General features: G+C 41.1%; 1 protein-coding gene across 1 annotated transcript in view; it reads left to right on the forward strand.

Moving 5' to 3' along the window:
- The window catches only part of LOC120936831 (probable cation-transporting ATPase 13A4), a 112,372-nt gene extending 94,539 nt beyond the window's left edge, over window positions 1-17,833 (forward strand). The window contains exons 24-30 of the mRNA XM_040349531.1: window positions 935-1,031; window positions 1,909-1,981; window positions 5,666-5,837; window positions 9,667-9,821; window positions 12,427-12,515; window positions 14,046-14,126; window positions 17,039-17,833. Of these exons, the coding sequence (XP_040205465.1) occupies window positions 935-1,031; window positions 1,909-1,981; window positions 5,666-5,837; window positions 9,667-9,821; window positions 12,427-12,515; window positions 14,046-14,126; window positions 17,039-17,254 (883 nt within the window). The 3' untranslated portion in view covers window positions 17,255-17,833. The remainder of the gene's footprint in view (window positions 1-934; window positions 1,032-1,908; window positions 1,982-5,665; window positions 5,838-9,666; window positions 9,822-12,426; window positions 12,516-14,045; window positions 14,127-17,038) is intronic.
- Window positions 17,834-20,670: the final 2,837 nt, after the last annotated feature.

A 20,670-nucleotide genomic window follows, 5' to 3' on the forward strand; every position in this document is an offset into this window, starting at 1 on the left:
AGCCCTGCAGAGAGAATAGCGAGAAGAGTGGGGACTCCCAAATTTGCACTGGTCTCGTGGGCATTGACAGATCGCAACCAACAGAGTTATGTACAGCAGGGACCTGGGTGGATGCTGTAGGGTGCTGGTTCACCTTTTAATTTTTTTCTGAAAATATGAAATAATTCATTCCCAATAAGTCATTCCCAACATTCAGTGAAGTGTAGCCATATCCACTATTGTGTAAGGGGTGTAGAAAAGGCTGGCCCAGGAGAGGGGAGGATACCTGTACCTGTTCTGACAAGAAAATCCCTATGCTTAGCTATTATTATAATGCACATGACATATTTCTCTGCATCCCCAAAAAACAACAAACCAGAAATCTGGAATTTCCTCTGCATTCAAATGCGTCCCATGAATTCAGAACTCCTCTTGAAAAATGCCACTCAAATGACTTGGTTATGCTGCACAACCAAATTTTACCAACAGGTGTCACTGTAAATTAAATCTGTAGCTACAGCATGGGGTTTATTTATTAAAACTGGAGAGTGCAAAATCTGGTACAGCTCTGCAAAGAAACCAATCAGCTTCCAAGTTTTTTTTTTTTGGGGCAAAGCTTAATTGAACAAGCTGAAGTTAGATGCTTATTGGATACTATGCGCAGCCGCACCAGAGTTTGTTCTCTTCAGTTTTAGTAAACCAACCCCTGTATCTTTTTAAGAATCCATATGAGCTAGGATATGTTATTTGTACACAGAAGAGGCCCAAAAGTCAGAGATGGGCCTCCCTATTGCTCCCTTTTAATTGGGCATTACCCAATGCATTTGTATAACTTTAACCACCTGATTTACCATTTCCTGAATTCACACCTTTGCAGGTGCATTTAATAAGATAATATTCACAAAGAGAAATAAACTTCTGAAATAACTTCTTCTAACAATTTCTGATTGCAAAGGGAAGGTCGAGCAGCTCTTGTGAGTTCATTTGCTGTCTTCAAATATGTCACATTATACGCCATGATACAGTTTGTTTGTCTGCTGCTGCTCTACTGGGTAAGTAATTCTAGATTTATTGTCATTCATAGGCTAGAAATAAAGTTCTATGTTAACAGCTTAAAGGGGTTGTAAAGGTAAAAATGTTTTCCCTAAATAGCTTCTTTTACCTTAGTGCAGTCCTCCTTCACTTACATCATCCTTCCATTTTGCTTTTAAATGTCCTTATATCTTCTGAGAAAGCCTCACTTCCTGTTCTTCTGTCTGTAACTCCACACAGTAATGCAAGGCTTTCTTCCTGGTGTGGAGAAAGCCTCTTGAGGGGGGAGGGGGCGAGCAGGAGGGTCAGGACACTCTCTACTTTGCAGATAGAGAAAGGAGCTGTGTGTTAGTGGGCGTCCTGACACTCCTGCTCGCCCTCTCCCTCATCAAGAGGCCTTCTCCACACCAGGGAGAAAGCCTCGCATTACGGTGGTGAGTTACAGACAGAAGAACAGGAAGTGAGGATTACTCAGAAGAAATAAGGACATTTAAAAGCAAAATGGAAGGATGAGGTAAGTGAAGGAGGACTGCACTAAGGTAAAGGAAGCTATTTAGGGGGGGGAAATGTTACCTTTACAACCACTTTAACTTATGATATCAACAATGCTGTTAATGAATATTCTTAAAGACAATTTTTTTTTTTTTTTTAAGAAAGTTCTTTCATTAGGCCATAATGTGTTATATTGAAGCTTTTTATTTCTGTTGTAGTATCTGGGAACGTTTAGGAGCCTTTATGTGAACCAATAGCACTTCCACCATTGTTTTTTATCTATGTTTAAGCCTCTAATCTGTGCTTATCTTCATACCAGAAAATTAGAATGTGCTATAACTTGCTATAACTTGCTACTCTGCAGCAAAAAGACAAAAAAAAACTTACAACTATTGTGTTTTTCAGCAACTGAAAATAGTTGGCCTTTACCAGTACCTGATCCAAGATGTGGGAATTACAATATTGGTAACCCTAACAAGTATGTATTTTTTACATGTACAAATAAGATCATCTTGTTTTTTTGCTCATTTATAAAAAAGCAAGTACCGGTATAATATACAATCTGTTGGTCAATTGGGGAAAAAAAATATACTCTACTTCAAAATTAATAAAAAAATAAAATAAGGCTCTATAATCACTTTAAGGAGTTATGACCACCTAGATCTATGAGGTGTTTGCAAGCCTAATATCACAAACTTTAAATCAGAACTCCAGATAAACAACTAATTGCACAGTTTAAATGCATAATTCCTAGTCCACATGTTTGTTGTTTATCTGACAAAGAATTTGTATTTCTTTCATTCAGTCATCTGTGACACTGAATAACCAGGAAGGTGACATTCATTCAGTACTTATTTCCTAATTCAGCAACTCGCACATCATCAGAAATTAATCAGCATCAGTGTCTAGCAAACAGACCCAAAAGCCATTAAAGCTAAAACAGGAATAAACAAAGTAATCTTCCGAACAACACAAATCCTTTGTCAGATAAAACAGTCAATGCATGCGTATTTCATATATGTATTTAACTATTTAGACCAGTTTCATTTAATAATAGCATTACTTTTGTTGTATGAATCTATAAACATGGAACGCGTATTTCTGAGGCAATTAACCCTCTGCACGCTGTTATTCAATCATACAAGGTACTACCTCTGGCTGTAATGCAATACGTGTTTAAAGGGTCACTAAATTATTTTATTTTTTTAGCTAAATAGCTTCCTTTACCTTACTGCAGTCCTGGTTTCATGTCCTCATTGTTCGTTTTTGCTTTGATGTTGCTGTAATTCCTTTCTGTTCTGGACACTTCCTGGTTGTCTGTTTCCTGATCACCACAGTACTGGGAGATTTCTCTCTGTGGTGACTAATCAAGGAGGTGTGATTACTGTGTGTAAAACGAAACTGGATTGGTGCTGAGGAGTTTTAGACAGAGTATCACTGCCCTCTATTGGCTCTCTGTACATCAGAGAACCAGGAAACAACAGCAAAAATGAAACTAAACTGCAGGTACATTATATGATTGTTTTTTATCTATGTTTAATCATTTTTAAAAGGAATCCGTTAACTATTATGTCTCTATACCCTGTAAACAGTCATTTCAACTAAATTTTTTTTTTCCTTTAGTGACCCTTTATGCTAACCAGCTGCACCCAGGTGTCCTTTTTTCTGGCTACCTTCTATTCTATCAGAAAATAAGGAAAGGTCATTCTATACTTTGAATGGATGTGACGCCCATGGGGCAGAGTTAGCTGAAGGAGAGCCACATACATGATCTGATAAATGACTTGCAAACACAATAACAACATTTGCTCACATGCAGAATACCTAGAATACCTAGTTAATACCAGAATACCTAGTTAGCATTTGGTTTATGTAGCCATGAGCTTCTATTTTGTTTAGACCTCTGCACATATTTAATTTCTAGATTTTTGTAATCTAGTAGGGTCCCATGATACCACATGTATTAGATAATTCTGCATACTATTTTCTGCAGACAACATGCTGATTTTCTGAAGAATCATTGGGAAGAAAACTGTGAATTATTATCTTCTTTTAAGCTGAGATTACTTAACTTCAGAAACACTTAAGAAAAGCAAATTCAGTGGTACGTGCATGCAAACTGCTTATTGATACAACAAGCACCATAGGGGCCTGTGAAAATGCGCACAGGATCAGCACAAAGTGGTCTAATGCAGGATCCTCTTTTTTCTTTTTCTACCATTTCCTTTTTGTGGCACAGCAAGACATTGATTACAGTAGTGTTTATAGTGACTGTGCAGACTACCCTTTCCCTCTGTATTATTAAAGCATGCATAGGCTCCATAATGCTTCAAAGGGAAGCTGATAGAGCAATTGGTGTATACAGTACTGGCAGCAGTACCTAACGGAGTGGAGTTCAGTCCTTTGAGTGTTCAGTTGAACCACTGATGACATTCTTTTCTACTATTAGCTTAGTGCCAGAATCCAGGTCTGTTCATTTAAATTTCTAGTTTGTTCATGGAATACCCAAACAAAATTGGATAATCGAAGCTGAGCTCCAGGCAATCAATGAAACAAGGTGTTGAAATACTTACTGTATACTGGAAATGTGTTGGCTGTCAAACGTTTTTTTTATCTGTCCATCCATTATTGAGATTTACACAGCCCTTTCAGACAATAAGCCAGCCTGGGGATATGACTTTTTTCCAGTGTAGTTCAGCAACACAGCTAGTTCTTTTTATGTCCAGTCCAGCCTGTGATTGGACAGTGAAGGGGCAGCAACAGACTGATTAGGTAATCATTCTGCGCCTGTAAATGCTGGACACATAATAGTGCTGCTGTACCTGAAGTTACAAGTATATAAAGTCAAATTCATGGATTTATACTGGGCCGGATTCAGTTCCAGATACGCCGTCGTATCTCTGAGTGCGGGCCATCGTATCTATGCGCCTGATTTAGAGAATCAGTTACGCATAGATTTCCCTAAGATCCGACCGGCGTAAGTGTCTTACACGTCGTATCTTAGGCTGCATATTTACGCTGGCCACTAGGTGGCGCTTCCGTATAGTTACGCGATGAATATGCTAATTAGGTAGATACGCTGATTCAGAAACGTACGTCCGGCCGGCGCATCTTTAACGTTGTTAAACGTTCACGTTAGGCTTTTTCCGGCGTAAAGTTACCCCTGCTATATGAGGGGTATCCTATGTTAAGTATGGACGTCGTTCCCGCGTCGAGTTTTGAAAATTTTACATTGTTTGCGTAAGTCGTTCGTGAATATGGCTGGACATCATTTACGTTCACGTCGAAACCAATACTTCCTTGCGGCGTACTTTGGAGCAATGCACACTGGGAAATTCCACGGACGGCGCATGCGCCGTTCGTGAAAAACGTCAAATACGTGGGGTCACAGTGCATTTACATAAAACATGCCCACATCATCCTCATTTGAATTAGGCGGGCTTACGCCGCCACACATACGTTACGCCGCCATAACTAAGGGCGCAAGTTGTTTCTGCATACGGAACTTGCGCCCTAAGTTGTGGCGGCGTACCGAATCTGCGATACGTTACGCCCGCCCATAGATAGAGCATATCTGAATCCGGCCCACTGTATTTATATTTTAAAAAAATAATGCATTTTCTTAATATCTGTTTGGAGTTCAGCTTTAAGCTTTTGGTAACATTTTCCTTTGGTCATCAAAAACTACATTTCTGTTCTTGAATCTTTCAATAAAGCTTAATAGCACTATTACATTTTTACTGCTCCCTTGATTTAATAAAGAAAAAAAACTCCATAAACAGGTCACATTGTACTTGCTCTTTTTATTAAGAACAATAGACAATAGGTTTGCAGAGATTTTTGATCCACGCAATTAAACAGATAAGTTATTCCTAGAAATTCTATATTTTTCTGGTACATGTTGTAAAGTAATTAAACAATTAATGTAGCAGCAGTTACGTGAACATTTATTGTAAAAAATATAGAAAAGGTAAATGCTTCACTCAAAAAGTAGTAAGAACAGCAACACATTGTTCTTGATGTACAAAGCATCTAGGCATACAATAAATTAGATCATGTTACATTTGACATAAAGCAAAATTATAGTCTTCTGAACTGTTGTTGACGTTTAATATGCAATTAGTATGTTCCAGGCGTTACCCAATATTTCTGTCTGTTACAGTGAGCTTATCACAAGCATATCCAAAACTGGCCCCATACAGACCTCCAGCACAACTGATCTCACCGCCTCTCTTGCTATCCGTCATCTTTAATGTGCTTTTAAATACAGCCATCCAGACCTGTGGCTTTGTGTTGGTGCAACAACAACCATGGTACAGCACATCCAACTTTAGGTATGTTCATATGAATTTGTTGTAAATGAAATGCCTGTACTGAAGGTACCCACAGGCACTATATTGGACCTTATCTGTTACAAATTAAGAATCCCTGATTAAGTGTCAAATGCTTACACCTACATCTACAGTACATACATTTAGGGCCCTTTCATGCGTACGGACCGTATGTCTGCATTTTCATCCATCCGTTGCGGATGAAAACGGGACATACATTGGTCCCTATGTGATTGCGGGTGTCAGCGGATAAACATCCGCTGACACTCGTAATTGTCCGCCTCCGCAAAGATTCGCATTTGCGGACGGAAAAAAATCCTATTTTTTCTTCGGTCTGCTGAGCGGATCGGATGAACACGGACATACGGTCCGTGTTCATCCGCTCCCCCATAGGGAAGAGCGGAGAAATAACAGGGCGGTCCCTGCACAGTGTGCGGGGACCGCCCTGTCAGCCGACGGCTCAGCTGGGATTTTACGGAGGATCCCCGCTGAGCAAAAGCGGACACACGGAGCGGATCATTACTGACCCTAAGACCCCTTTCATACTGGAGTGTATTGCAGGCGCTATAGCGATAGAAATAGTGCCTGCAATCCGCCCTCAAACAGCTGCTCCATTGTCTCCAGTGTGAAAGCCCGAGGGCCAGAGGGCTGTCACACTGGAGCGTTGCGCTAGCAGGACGCTAAAAAAAGTCCTGCTAGCTGAATCTTTGGAGCGGTGAAGGAGCGGTGTGTTTACCGCTCCTCCACCGCTGCTGCCCATTGAAATCAATGTGACAGTGCGGCTATACCGCCCGCAATGCGCTGCTTCACCCTTTCTCGGCCGCTCCCACTAGTGGCCAAAATGTGCCGCAAATCCGCCCATAGCGTCGGCGGTAAAAATAGCGGAGTTTTACCGCCGATGCTAGGGGCGGCTCAGTGTGAAAGGGGTCTTAGTGGAGGTGCTAGAGAACAGGGTACCTGTGTGTCATTCATTATTATTTGAGGGTTCACACCAATCAGGCCTTAAGATCCATCCAACCAGCACAGTCTACCTGTTTGGTACATCAGATTTTCATACAGGTACCTACCAGGGTGAGACGACATTGCCTCTGTTGTTATAACCTTCCCATTGTGAACTGCAATGTCTGGGAGGGAGAGCATGCGAGATACAAATTAATTTGAATGTGTCTCAGTAAGGAAAGGTACAAGAAGATTTATTTCATGCATCACATAGCTGGAATCAGGACTTGTTTAGACTGTCATATAGGAGCTTTTAGTTGGCCCTTACCTACTAAATACAAAAGCTTGTAGATATACTGTACCACACTGCAGTTTTTGGAATAGCTGCAAATAGTGAACAGGAACCTTACAGCAAGAGGATTAATTTACTAAGGCCCCTTTCACACTGGGGCGGGAGGCGCGGTGGCGGTATAGCACCGCTAAAAATAGCGGCACTATACCGTCGGATTTGCCGCGGGATTCGGCCGCTAGCGGTGCAGTATTAACCCCTGCTAGCGGCCGATAAAGGGGTTAATACCGCCCGCAATGCGCCTCTGCAGAGGTGCATTGCGGGCGGTATTGCCGCGGTTTCCCATTGTTTTCAATGGGAAGGAGCGGTATACACGCCGCTCCTCTCACCGCTCCAAAGATGCTGCTGACAGGAGATTTTTTTCTCTCCTGCCAGCGCATCGCCTCAGTGTGAAAGCCCTCCAGCTTTCACATTGAGGTTGCTGGGCAGGAGTTTTTCAGGCAGTATAGCAGCGTTATTTTTAGTGCTGTACCGCCTGATAAACTCCTCAGTGTGAAAGGGGTCTAAAACAGGAGGGTGCAAAATCTGGTGCAGCTGTGCATGGTATCCAATCAGCTTCTAACTTCAGCTTGTTCAATTAAGCTGTGACAAAAATCCTGGAAGCTGATTGGTTCCTATGCACAGCTGTACCAGTTTTTGCAGTCTCCAGTTTTAGTAAAGGAACTCCAAAGTTCCTAATAGAAGTTAACATAGATTGAGGCATAATTTACTTATACTTTATATAGATTTAGAATTCTTGAGCCCCTGCAGTACCTTGTTACTGTCGATCACCTGTTCTAAGGCAGAGCCTCAATTCTTTTCATCCTATTCTCTACTAGGTTCTGTACTGTTCTCTCCCAAATTACAAACATGTAGATAAATATCCTGCACTATCCTTGATAGACCCTGTCAGTCTCCATACAATTATGATGCAAGTCCCCTGCAATAAAAGAGTTTGTGTTCTCTCCTCTTTGGTGGCCTGTGTCTTCTACCTTCCAACTATTTTAGGCTGCAGCCTCTGGCAGTTTCCTCAGCAGTTGAAACTTCCAGAAGTGTCAGAGGTCTGTGTGCCATGCTGTGCACTGTGGTTTCCTCTCTAACCCTATGCCACTGGAGGATTCAGCAGCAATGTAGGGGGCAAGGGACGGAACAACAGCACAAGGTGATGTAAATAGGCATCCAGCACTCCTAGAAGAGTGAAATGCCAAAGGATCTTATGAAGGGTTCAGGGAATGTTTTGTCCTGAAACATAATTCTCAGCAAACAGTCTCCAGTGGGTCCTAGTAGATAATAGGCTCAGCAATGGCTCAGCTGCTGCTAACAAAGTAAACAGAATATTGGCATGCATTAAAAAAGGGATTAAAGCGGAGGTTCACCCAAAAATCAACTTTCTGTCACTAGATCCAGCATACTGCTGACATCTGCAGTATGCTGGATTTATTTTTTTTGTACTTATCATTTTAGCAGTCTTTCTTCTCCGGCACTGAGTGGCGTATCCTTCCGGGTATAGGCGTTCCTAAATCAAGCGCAGTTAATTGACAGGCTTGGATAGCGCGTCACGCCTTCCGAAAATAGCCGATGTGACACTCTGCAATTTACGGCGCCTGCGCAGTCAGCTCTACACGGCAGGCGCAGGCGCCGTATAGCGCCATAAGCAGCCGAGAGTCACTTTGGCGATTTTTGGATGGCGTGATGCGCTATCCAAGCCCATCAATCAACTGCGCTTGATTTAGGAACGCCTAATCCCCGCAGGATTCCCCGCTCGGAGCCGGAGAAGAAAGACCGCTAAAACGATAAGTACAAAAATAAAATAAAAATCCAGCATACTGCAGATGTCAGCAGTATGCTGGATCTAGTGACAGAAAGTTGATTTTTGGGTGAACCTCCGCTTTAACTCCAGGGATAAAGTGATTATTCTCCCACTCTAAAAGACTCTGGTCCAGCCGCACCTGGAGTATGTTATCCAGTTCTGGGCACCAGTCCTCAGGAAGGATGTACTGGAAATGGAACAAAAAGTACAAACAAGGGCAACAAAACTAATAAAGGGTCTGGAGGATATTAGTTATGAAGAAAGGTTGCGAGCACTGAACTTATTCTGTATGGCGAAGAGACGCTTGAGAGGGGATATGATTTCAATTTACAAATACTGTACTGGTGACCCCACAATAGGGATAAAACTTTTTTGCGGAAGGGAGTTTAACAAGACACGTGGTCACTCATTAAAATTAGAAGAAAAGAGGTTTAACCTTAAACTACATAGAGGGGTCTTTACTGTAAGAGCAGCAAGGATGTGGAATTCCTTTCCACAGGCGGTGGTCTCAGCGGGGGGCATTGATAGTTTCAAAAAAACTATTAGATAAGCACCTGAACGACCACAATATAAAGGGATATACAAGGTAATACTCAACTTCACCTACTATGTAACTATTAAACTGCTAAATACCCTATTACACATAAGGAGTTTGCTTACAAACACCATGATACCTTTTATTAATGAAATCATGAACATATCTTGTGCAGACATGTTTTATTGTTGGAATTGAACAAATATTTTTTATGAGGTAGTGCTTGCACAGATGGGAACAGCACCATGCAAGAATTTTCTGAATATCAAGACTATGAAACTACAACCTTGTGGCCAATAACCACAATCAGCTGCATAATTGTTGCCTTCGTGTTCTCCAAAGGAAAACCATTCAGAAAACCAATATATACCAATTGTAAGTATATATTTCTCGCTGCAACTTCAAAAGCAACTTTTAAAATGTGTATACAACTGCAAGAAGTAGAATAGGAAGCATCACCCAAACATTAAATCTGAGCTTGAATAAAGGAGTTTTTTTTAGACTAGTTGCAATAAGTCAGTTGTTCTAGTAAGCTTACTGTGCACCTATAGTAGACTGTCAAACTTTGCTCAGCAATTATCCTTAACCACTTAAAGCGGAGTTCCAGCCTTTTAGTGTTTATTAAAAGTCAGCAGCTACAAAAAGTGTAGCTGCTGACTTTTAATAAACAGACACTTACCTGCTCCACGGTCCAGCGACGCGGCCACCCGGAGCTCCGCTCCTCCCCCCCCCCTCTCCGGCCAGCGCCTCCATTCATAGTGTGGGCACCCGGCCGTGACAGTATTTGACTTCACGGCCGGGCACTAACTGCGCATTTGTGAGTCACGCTGCGCTCTTTAAAGCGGTAGTTCACCCTCTCGTACTTGATTTTACCATCGAGACAGGCATTGTAGCGCGAGCTACAGTATGCCTGTCCCGATTTTTTTAACCCCGTACTCACCTCGTAGTCGTCCATCGTAGATTTCGGCTCCCGCGGGGAATGGGCGTGCCTATGGAGAGGGAGGATGATTGACGGCCGGCCCTGGCACGTCACTCTCCCCGAAGACAGCCGGAGTAGGTCTCGGCTCTTCACGGCGCCTGCGCACAGGCTATGCGCACGCGTCGTGAAGACCAAGCCTATTTCGGCTATTTCCGGAGAAGCGTGACGCGCCAGAGCCGGCCGTCAATCATCCTCCGTCTCCAGAGGCACGCCCATTCCCCGGTATCTTCGATGGACGACTACAAGGTGAGTATGGGGGGAAAAAATTCGGGACAGGCATACTGTAGCTCGCGCTACAATGCCTGATTTAAAGGTAAAAGAAAAAAAAATATTTTTTTTCCCGTCGATAGGGTGAACCCCCGCTTTAAATGGCCAGGCGGTCTCCTGGGACCTGTCACGTGTCCCTGGAGATCGCCTAAAGGGAGGGGTGGAACTCCGCTTTAAGGACCAGTACACGACTATATACATTGACACAATAGCTCCTGTGGGCAGATGGACATACCTGTACGCCCCCTTTAAGATGCGGTTATGTGCGCGAGCGCCACGGGCTCCGTGAGTCCGACCGCAGGTCCCGTGGACTCAATGTCTGCGGAGATACCCACGATCATCTCACGGAAAGGAAGATCAGGGAAATGCTGTTGTAAACAAGCATTTCCCCATTCTTCCCAGTGACAGAATACTGATCACAGCTCCCTGTAATCGGGAGCGATGATCAGTGTGATGTCACACATACCCCATCCCCCCTACAGTTAGAAGCACTCCCTAGGACACACTTAACCCCTTTGGCACCCCCTACTAGTTAACCCCTTCACTGCCAGTGTAATTTTTGCAGTAATCAGTGCATTTTTATAGCACTGATCGCTGTATCAATGACAATGGTCCCAAAATGGCTTCAAAAGTGAAGTGACCGATGTGTCCGCCATAATGTTATAATGTTTACCAAAAATATGTAGAAGAATTTTTTTATATATTTTTGGGGGATATTTATAATAGGAAAAAGTAAAACATATTCATTTTTTTTTCAAAATTGTCGATCTATTTTTGTTTATATCGCAAAAAATAAAAACCGCAGAGGTGATCAAATACCACAAAAAGAAAGCTCTATTTGTGGGGAAAAAAAAGACGTACATTTTGTTTGGGATCCACGTTGCACGACCACGCAATTGTCAGTTAAAGCGACACAGTGCCGAATCGCAAAAAGTGCTCTGGGGCCCGAAAAAATAAAATAAAAGTCAGCTGCTAAAAAATACTGCAGCTGCTGACTTTTAATATATGGACACTTACCTGTCCAGGGAACCCACAATGTCGGCATTTGAAGCCAATCTGTCCCTCGGCTCTCGGGTGCTGCCGCCGCCACCTTCGGTAAGGCAATCAGGAAGTGAAGCCTTGCGGTTTCACTTCCTAGTTCCATACTGCGCATGCACGAGTCGCACCACGCAATCCCACTGGTCCCTGCTGTCTTCTGGGACCTGTGTGTGGGGAGAAGTCGCCGGACATGGCGTAGGTCACCGCGGCAACCTATGCCCAGAAGTGGGAGCAAATACCTGTATTACACAGGTATATGCTCCCTCCTCCCCCCTGAAAGGTGCCAAATGTGACACCGGGGGGGTGGAGGATTCTGAAAAGTGTAAGTTCCATTTTTGTGGGGAACTCCATTTTAAAGTGACCCTGTTGGCAAACTGCAAACCTAAAGAAAGCAGCATTTTAGATAAGATTTTAAATAAGGTAAGTTAAAGAGAGGCCACAGGGAAGGGGCTGTTTTTGTATGACAAAATGCATTCAAAAGGCTACAGTAATAAATGACCCAAAATAGGTGCACATTACCTGACACACAGAAAGGTGAGGGAGCATTAGGAGAAAAATAAACTAAAAACTAAAAACAGAGCACCATATGATGTGTATGTAATAAATGAGAAAGAAATGGAGAGGAGAAAAAAAATGTATACCACAGCTCTAAATGTAATTTCTAGTACAGCGTCTTTATCACTTTCTTATTTGCAGATATATTTTTCTGTCTGCTGCCTATACAACTGGGTGTGTGTCTCTTCATACTCTTTGCTAACATTGAAAGCATGTACACAGCATTACAAGTAAGTATTGCACTCCAGTATTACTTTAACCATTAATAAAATTGACACAAATAAATCAAGATAACACTAATACCCTGTACACACGATCAGGCTTTTGCCTGGCCAAACTCACATTAGAATTCCGACGGAATTCCATTGGAGTAAAAGAGAACACGTTCTCTATCTAAACTCTGATGGATTTCCTTGGAAAAAAGGTCAGATGGAGCATACAACGGTCGGAAATTCCGATCTTGTGTACGGGGCTTTAGGCATGAGCAGTGAATTTTCAGCAAAATGTATTTTATGTTCAGTTAATTTCATTGAAATGTTGAGACTCATCCCTAAATTAGTAATAAATGTTTGTTTCATGTCATGCAATTAAAATAAATTGCCTGTATCTGCAGTGTATTTTGTAGATTTGTCATCCAGCTCTCAGTTTAAAGTGGATGTAAACCCCAAAAAATGTTTTTTATTTTTTGATGTCACAATGTTGAGTATAAGATTTCCTATCATCTGTGCCCAGTCTTGCCACACAGAGTTAATCCAGCTCTGAGCAATCCTCTTTTATTGTTCAGTGAAATACAACAGACTTACAGAAAAAAACCTGTCTAAATAAAAAGTCCTTTCCGTCCCCTTGCTTCGAGTGACAGGTTATTTACATATCTCGTGCACTAGCCTGGACACATGCACATTCCTGGATGTTTATCATAATATTGGGGGGTGATTCACAGTACATTGTGACAAGGAAATGTATGGTGAAATGAACAGCCAGCAGAATATACTCAGAGCTTGAGTGATCTTCTTCTTCTTATTATTGTTCTATTGCAATGTGGTGTGTCTGAGGTCACCTGATCACATATGCAACATTTCATTATATTACCAGGATGTGTTATGTGGGGGAGGGGTGGATTTCTCACTTTTTATACTTACACCCAGTAAGGCTGAATGAACTTAGGGCTGGTTCACATTAGTGCACTGTGCAAGATCGCAAGTGATTTGCACCGCACTGCTGTTCAGATTACATGTGATGCCTGTGCGATTTCAGCCATACAAACTGTATGGCTGAAATCGCATCTCATTTGGACCAAACACGCACAGGACCCTTTTTTTGGTACACATCAGAATCGCATGGGTGTTCACACCTATGCGATCTGATTCATCTCCAAACTGTCAGTTCGCAGTGCGATATGTGAGCTGAAATGGGGGTGTCATTACCATTGTATGACACTCCCCAGCAGTTCACATATGGCAGTGTGAACTGCCGGGCGAGTCGGGTGCGAAAATACTTTTTCTTTAGGGAAAACTGGTAGTAAGAATTTTTTATGGTGCCCATTTTGTATAGTATTCAGTAGAGGGATAGAGCAGCTTTACATTACTGCTATTGTAGAATTTTGGCAGATTACAAAGGATTACTCTTAACCCATGGGATACTCCTATATCCAGTGCCTTAAATATCACTTTTTTTTATGTTTATATCTGTGCACATGACAGGATTCTGCTTATACCTTTGCAAATGTATTTAAGTAATTGCTTTATCTCTTTCTGTTTTAGCTTGTCTGCACCCCTTATATGTGGAGAATTGCCATATTCATATTATTGCTCATATTCTTTATTTTATCTTACGCTGTTGAGGTAAGATGTATACAAATAATATGTTACTTTTCAGCTTTACAGGGGTAAAGACTAAGGGCCTAATCCTCAAAAGAGATACGACGGAGTAACTGCTGTTACTCTGTCGTATCCCTGTTCCTAACTATGGAACTGATCCACAGAATCAGTTTCCCATAGTTAGGACGAAGATCCGACATGTGTAAGGGACTTACACTGCCGGATCTTAGGATGCATCCGCCGCTGGGGGCATTTTGCGTCGAAATGCCGCCTCGGGTATGCAAATTAGGACTTACGGAGATCCACAAAGCTTTTCAGCTTCGTTTTTTCTCCGTAAGTTTTATTTTGCAAACGCAAATTTAGGGCTGCTTTCACAAAGTGTAAACTGTTTACACCTTGTAAAAACAGACCTTTCTTGCTAGCGACGCGATTTTTTTTTAATATTAAATTTTTTTTTTGGCGCCGTATCTTTTTTTTTACCCGACGCAACTTTATTGTCCCGTCGCAATCCACAAAGCCCGACGTAACGTAATTTCACGCTATGCACGTCGGGAAAATGACGTCACGAGCATGCGCAGTACGGCCGGCGCGGGAGCGCGCCTCATTTAAATGGGAATCGCCCCCTGGAGAAGAGGAACGCCTTGCGCTGGCCGGATTTAAGTTACACCGCTCAAAATTTCTAGGTAAGTGCTTTGTGGATCGGGCACTTAGGTAGAAATTTTGCGGCGTTTGAACTTAAATAGGAAAAATTACGTTACGCCCGCTGGCTGAGGATTTGGCCCACAGTGCTGAATTGTTTTTCCTATTAAGTATGAGGTCTAAACTTTTTCAGGGTTTTGAATAGTGTTGGCATGAGTCTAGATTTTCTAATGTGTTCCAATTTAGGAGATTCCCCCCCCCCCCTTTTTTTTTTAAAAAGCCACATAGGTAAATTCTGGGGCCAGACTGAGGGCACTCTTTCCTGTAGTAATGTGACATGAGTAGGCAGAATCACAAAGTAGACACATTCTTTCGTTGGGGGTTTACTTTTCATTGTGTAGGGCACAGGTGTCAAACACAAGGCCCACAGGCCGAATCCGGCCCTCCAGGCTATTTCATGTGGCCCTCGCACCTCTCCTGGTCCTCCTCCAGACCCCTACTTTCTGCTTTCAAGCAATGCATCAAACTTCTTCCCAGCAGCAGCATAAGGAAAGGGAAGTGCACTGTGATGTAAGGGAGAGTGGGGGGCTCAATTTCTGATGGTGGGGTGGCTCTTGACATCTAATGTAAGGGGAGGGGATGTGCTGGACATCTAATCTTACATATAGACCCGGTCCTTTTGAGAACAATCATAATGCTGATGCGGCCCACAATGAAATTGAGTTAGACACCCCTGGTGTAGGGGAAACCTCAAGACTCATGGGTTTCAGTAACCTTTTGACTGCTGAAGCCAGATTGAAAAATAGATGTATTTATTATACAAACCTGCAGTTAGCTATAGGCAGCACAATCACAATTGCTCTGATTAGCTAGGGCCTTGTAATACAATTTATGGGGCCGGATTCAGATACATTGGTGTATCTATCCGCGGGTGTAACGTATCTCAGATACGTTACGCCGCCGTAAATTAGGGCGCAAGTTCTGTATTCAGAAAGAACTTGCGCCCTATGTTAAGGCGGCGTAGCGTATGTGGTCCGGCGTATGCCCGCCTAATTCAAATGTGGATTATGTGGGCTTGTTTTATATAAATTCACTGTGACCCCACGTATTTGACGTTTTTTACGACCGGCGCATGCGGCGTTCGTGAAAGAATCCCATTGCGCATGCTCGAAATTACGCCGCAAATCGTCAATGCTTTAGACGTGAACGTAACTTACGAACAGCCCTATTCGCAAACGACTTACGCAAACAAATTTTCAAAATTCGACGCAGGAAGGGAACGACGTCCATACTTAACATAGGATACGCCTCATATAGCAGGGGTAACTTTACGCCGGAAAAAGCCTAACGTAAACAACGTAAAAAAATGCACCGGGCGGACGTACGTTTCTGAATCGGCGTAACTACCTAATTTGCATATTCCTCGCGGAAATATAGGGAAGCGCCACCTAGCGGCCAGTGTAAATATGCAGCCTAAGATACGATGGTGTAAGACACTTACGCCGGTCGGATCTTAGGGAAATCTATGCGTAACTGATTCTATGAATCAGTCGCATAGATACGACCCCGCAACTCAGAGTTACGACGGCGTATCCGGAGATACGCCGTCGTAACTCCGTTGTGAATCCGGACCTAAATGTTTTACCAAAGGGTGGGAACTAGCTAGCTAAAGGTTCTTTGAAGTCAAATCTTGGTTGAAATGCAAAATACTTGGTTCACATAGACATGCCACTTCCAGTAGTTCTCTGCGAAAAGGCAGAGATAGCAATCTTTAAAAATTAAGGCGTAAATAGCATTTAGACACAACAGCTGTTACACAATATGACTTAATTTGCATCAAATATATCTGCTTAATCATAAATACATGTTTTGATAATCATAAATAAATGTTTGATAGGATACATGGAATAGCCAATTTTATTAATTGTGATTACACAAAGCTATGCTCCAGCTGTCTAGTATTGTTCTACTATTCTTTGTTTATATCATATTTGTCTTTATCTGTATGTGCTACATGGAAGTGAAAAAATATTTAAATATACTACATGATGTACAAATATATACAGTGTGTGCATGTATATATATATATATATATATATATATATATATATATATATATATATATATATATATATATATATATATATATATAGAGAGAGAGAGAGAGAGAGAGAGAGAGAGAGAGAGAGATTCATTATTTGTTTTACATTTTGCTGCATAAAAATAAAACTTTAAAAAATCCAATTATAAAGTAGTACAAGTACAAAAAAAAAACTTTTTCTTTTTTTTTTTTTCAGGAAGCCATCATTGAAAATAGAAGACTTTGGCTGTTTTTAAAAAGAATATTTAAATATCAGTCCCATAGCAAGTACAGAGTATTATATAGAGCTCTTCATAAAGATTCCAGCTGGCCTCCTGTAAATATCACACAATATGCTGATTCAGAATGTGAAGAGAACAGTGGTGCGGTCTACTGTAATCCATGTTACAAGAATGATGAAATGCATAGCTGATTGATGGATTGTGTGTTAAATGTAGAGCTGTACTGTGCCCGAAATTAAGAGTTTTGTGAAGAAACCCATACTTTCCTAGAAAAAAAGTTAAAAGTTAGTTACATTTATTATGTATAATGTGAATATCAATCTGCGCAATTTTGTGAAAAAAAGTAGTGGAAAAAAAATATAATAGCTGCTATCACTAACAAGTGTTCTCACTTCACTTAAAAGGTGCAAATAATCAATAATGGTACAAATGTAACAAAAAAAAATGGTAATCAATAAACATATTTGGCTGAAAGTTTATATATAAAGTTCATATATTAAATCTGTGACTGACTGAAGTGAATTAAAAAAATGTATATATCAACGCTCTCCTCCACCAGTATCACAAGCTGCTCACCTCACATCTGAGTCAAATCAGCAGTGTTCCCCTCTGGGGATAATAGAGAAGGCTGGCGTGGTGCTGGTAATTACTTTCCTCCTCTAAATCGCCTATTTTCATGGTATAAAAACCATCTCACTAAATATGATTGATATGCAAAAGAAGGAATGCAGAATCTAGTGCTCTCCATTGAAAATGTTTAATTATATATATATATATATATATATATATATATATATATATATATATATATATATATATATATATAAAGGGTAAGGTATACAACTCACAGAGATGGAACCGTAAGCCGTGCAAGCTGAAAACACATTTCAGACACAATGGGTCTCAAGATGGCTGCGATGTAACGTCAATACGCAGGCTCCCTCCGAAAAGACAAATATCGTCAAAGCATTGACTTCTGCAGTAGGGGACCTCTACTGAAAAAGTCAATGCTTTGACAGGGACAGAGCCTGCCTATTAACGTTACATTGTGGCCATCTTGAGACCTATTTTGTCTGAAATGTGTTTTCAGCTTGCTTGGCTTCCAGTGCCATCTTTGTGATTTGTATACCTTACCCTTTTTATATATAATTAAACATTTTAAACGGAGAGCACTAGATTCTGCCTTCCTTCTTTTTGCATATCCATCATATTTGGTGAGATGATTGGCATTCTTAGGCAATTCGGATAACGTGATTACCAGCACCACACCAGCCTTCTCTTTTATCCCCAGAGGGGAACACTGCTGATTTGACTCAGGCCTCGTACACACGACCAAGTTTCTCGGCAGAATTCAGCCAGAAACTCGATCGGAGCTGAATTCTGCCGAGAAACCCGGCGTGTGTACACTTTCGGCCGAGGAAGCCGACGAGTTCCTCGTCGAGCCAAATAGAGAACATGTTCTCTATTTCCTCGTTGTTCAATGAGGAAAGTTGGCTCGCCGAGATCCTCGGCGGCTTCACACAGAACTCGACGAGCAAAATGATGAGTTTTGCCCGTCGAGTTCCTCGGACGTGTGTACGAGGCCTTAGATGTGAGGTGAGCAGCCTGTGAAACTGGTGGAGGAGAGCACAAGCACTTTGGATTTTTGCACACAGTCACAGATTTAATATATGAACTTTATATAAGAACTTTCAGCAATGTATGTTTATTGATTACCATAATTTAGTTACACTTTTACCATTATTAATTGATTTATTGCGCAGCACTGTTTATTGATTATGGCGTTTGACCAGGATTTGTGACATACATACAAGTGCTAAACATTGGAGAAAATGGCCACTATGGAACACAATAGTTCTCAGAGGACCAGTGTGTTTCAATGACTGGGATGCCAAACACTGTAAACACAGGCCCAACTGTTCTGTGACTTATCCATGCACATATTAGAGTTTTAAGATTTGTTTTAGCTACCTCACTTTGGCATAATTCAGGGAAATCTGCAGCAGGGAAACAAACAACAAAGACAAGGGCTGATAGAGTTCTAGAATTCACATACATTTTTTTTTTACATGTGTGTGTTGCTGTTAGAGAGATTTCCCCTCAGTTGTTCTGGGGACAACCATTTTACTAGACAGGAGGTGAAGGAATCTCTCCAACAGAACCTCGGTCAACAGTAAAACCTGACAAGAGTTCTCATCCTTCCTAATGGCGCGTACACACGGACGTTTTTCAAACTTCATTTTAAAAAAACGACGTTGCCTACACACCATCGTTTTTTCAAAATGCTCTAGCAAAGCTCGGTTACGTACGGCACGTACGGCGGCACTCTGTTCCATTCAAGCTTGCGTCATAACTTGCTTCTGAGCATGCGCGGGTTTAAAAACGTTTTAAGCGTCGTTTTAGCCTACACACAGTCATTTTTTATGAAAAAAAAAATGACGTTTTGAAAAACGTCATAAAAAATTTAAGCATGCTCGAATTTTTTTTTGTCGTTTTTCAGAAGACATAAAACAACGTTTTCCCCACACACGGTCATTTTAAATGACGTTTTTAAAAATGTCGTTTTTTTTTTCATCACAAAAAACGACTGTGTGTACGCGGCATTACTCTATACAAAACATAAAAAAAAGGGGTTTAGCTTATATATACAAAACATAAAAAAAGGGGTTTAGCTTATATATAGATATACTTTAAATTGTTTGTTTTTTTAAATTTCTTTTTTTTATTTTCAATATTTTGCAAAATTGCAAACAGATATTTGTTATTTATTAGCACAATGCAGTTACGCTTTACATTTATTAGGGATTGTTTGGCTTTTTTTTTTGTGTGTCTGTGTGACTTTAGTGTATATTTATATAAAACAAAGTTTTAATAAACATTTGTGCACATATCATGGAATGTACATATTCAACAGTGTCATTTTTTTTAGGAATTCCTGAAAAAAGCATGGGAGGGTAAAATACCCTCCCATGCTTTTTTCAGGAATTCCAAAATGGTGTTATCTAATCACCACTGTTTTTCATGGTTTTTTTTTTGCTTGTTTTATAAACAAAAAAATACAGAAAACTGTGAGAAGTTTCCACTATAAAATTTTGCAAACAAATAGTATTTCTTCATCAATTTAGGATAAAATGTTGTTTGCTACATTTTTTGGGAAAGAATAACTCAAAAACATCTGTCACAGGATCACGCATGTGCTCAGCAACGTTCCAGCACGTCATTGAGCCTGTAGCTGCTGTACTGTCAGCAAGTTGGCAAGTGGCTAACACCTCCCAGTTTTAGTGCAGCACTGCAGTGCAAAAAGAAGATGCAGTACTTTTCCCAGCAAAAACATACCTCCTATAATAAGGAATGGTAATACATTTAAACCATTTCCAAGACACACCACACAGCAACTACACCATTTTACAAAAGTGCAGCTATGTTAACATGACAAGAACAATCTTAATGGGGGTCAGCTAAAGAGGATCCCTCAGAGTGACCCCTGGTTTTGATGAGCCCATAAGACCTCCGTAATAGAGGTCCACCGAATCTGGTAAGCGGCCTCTCTGTCTGAATATATATCAACGGCTGAAAATCATATGGATAACATTATTGGATGAATTTA

This window comes from Rana temporaria, chromosome 4 (genome assembly GCF_905171775.1).
Source record: "Rana temporaria chromosome 4, aRanTem1.1, whole genome shotgun sequence".
Classification (NCBI taxonomy): Eukaryota; Metazoa; Chordata; class Amphibia; order Anura; family Ranidae; genus Rana; species Rana temporaria.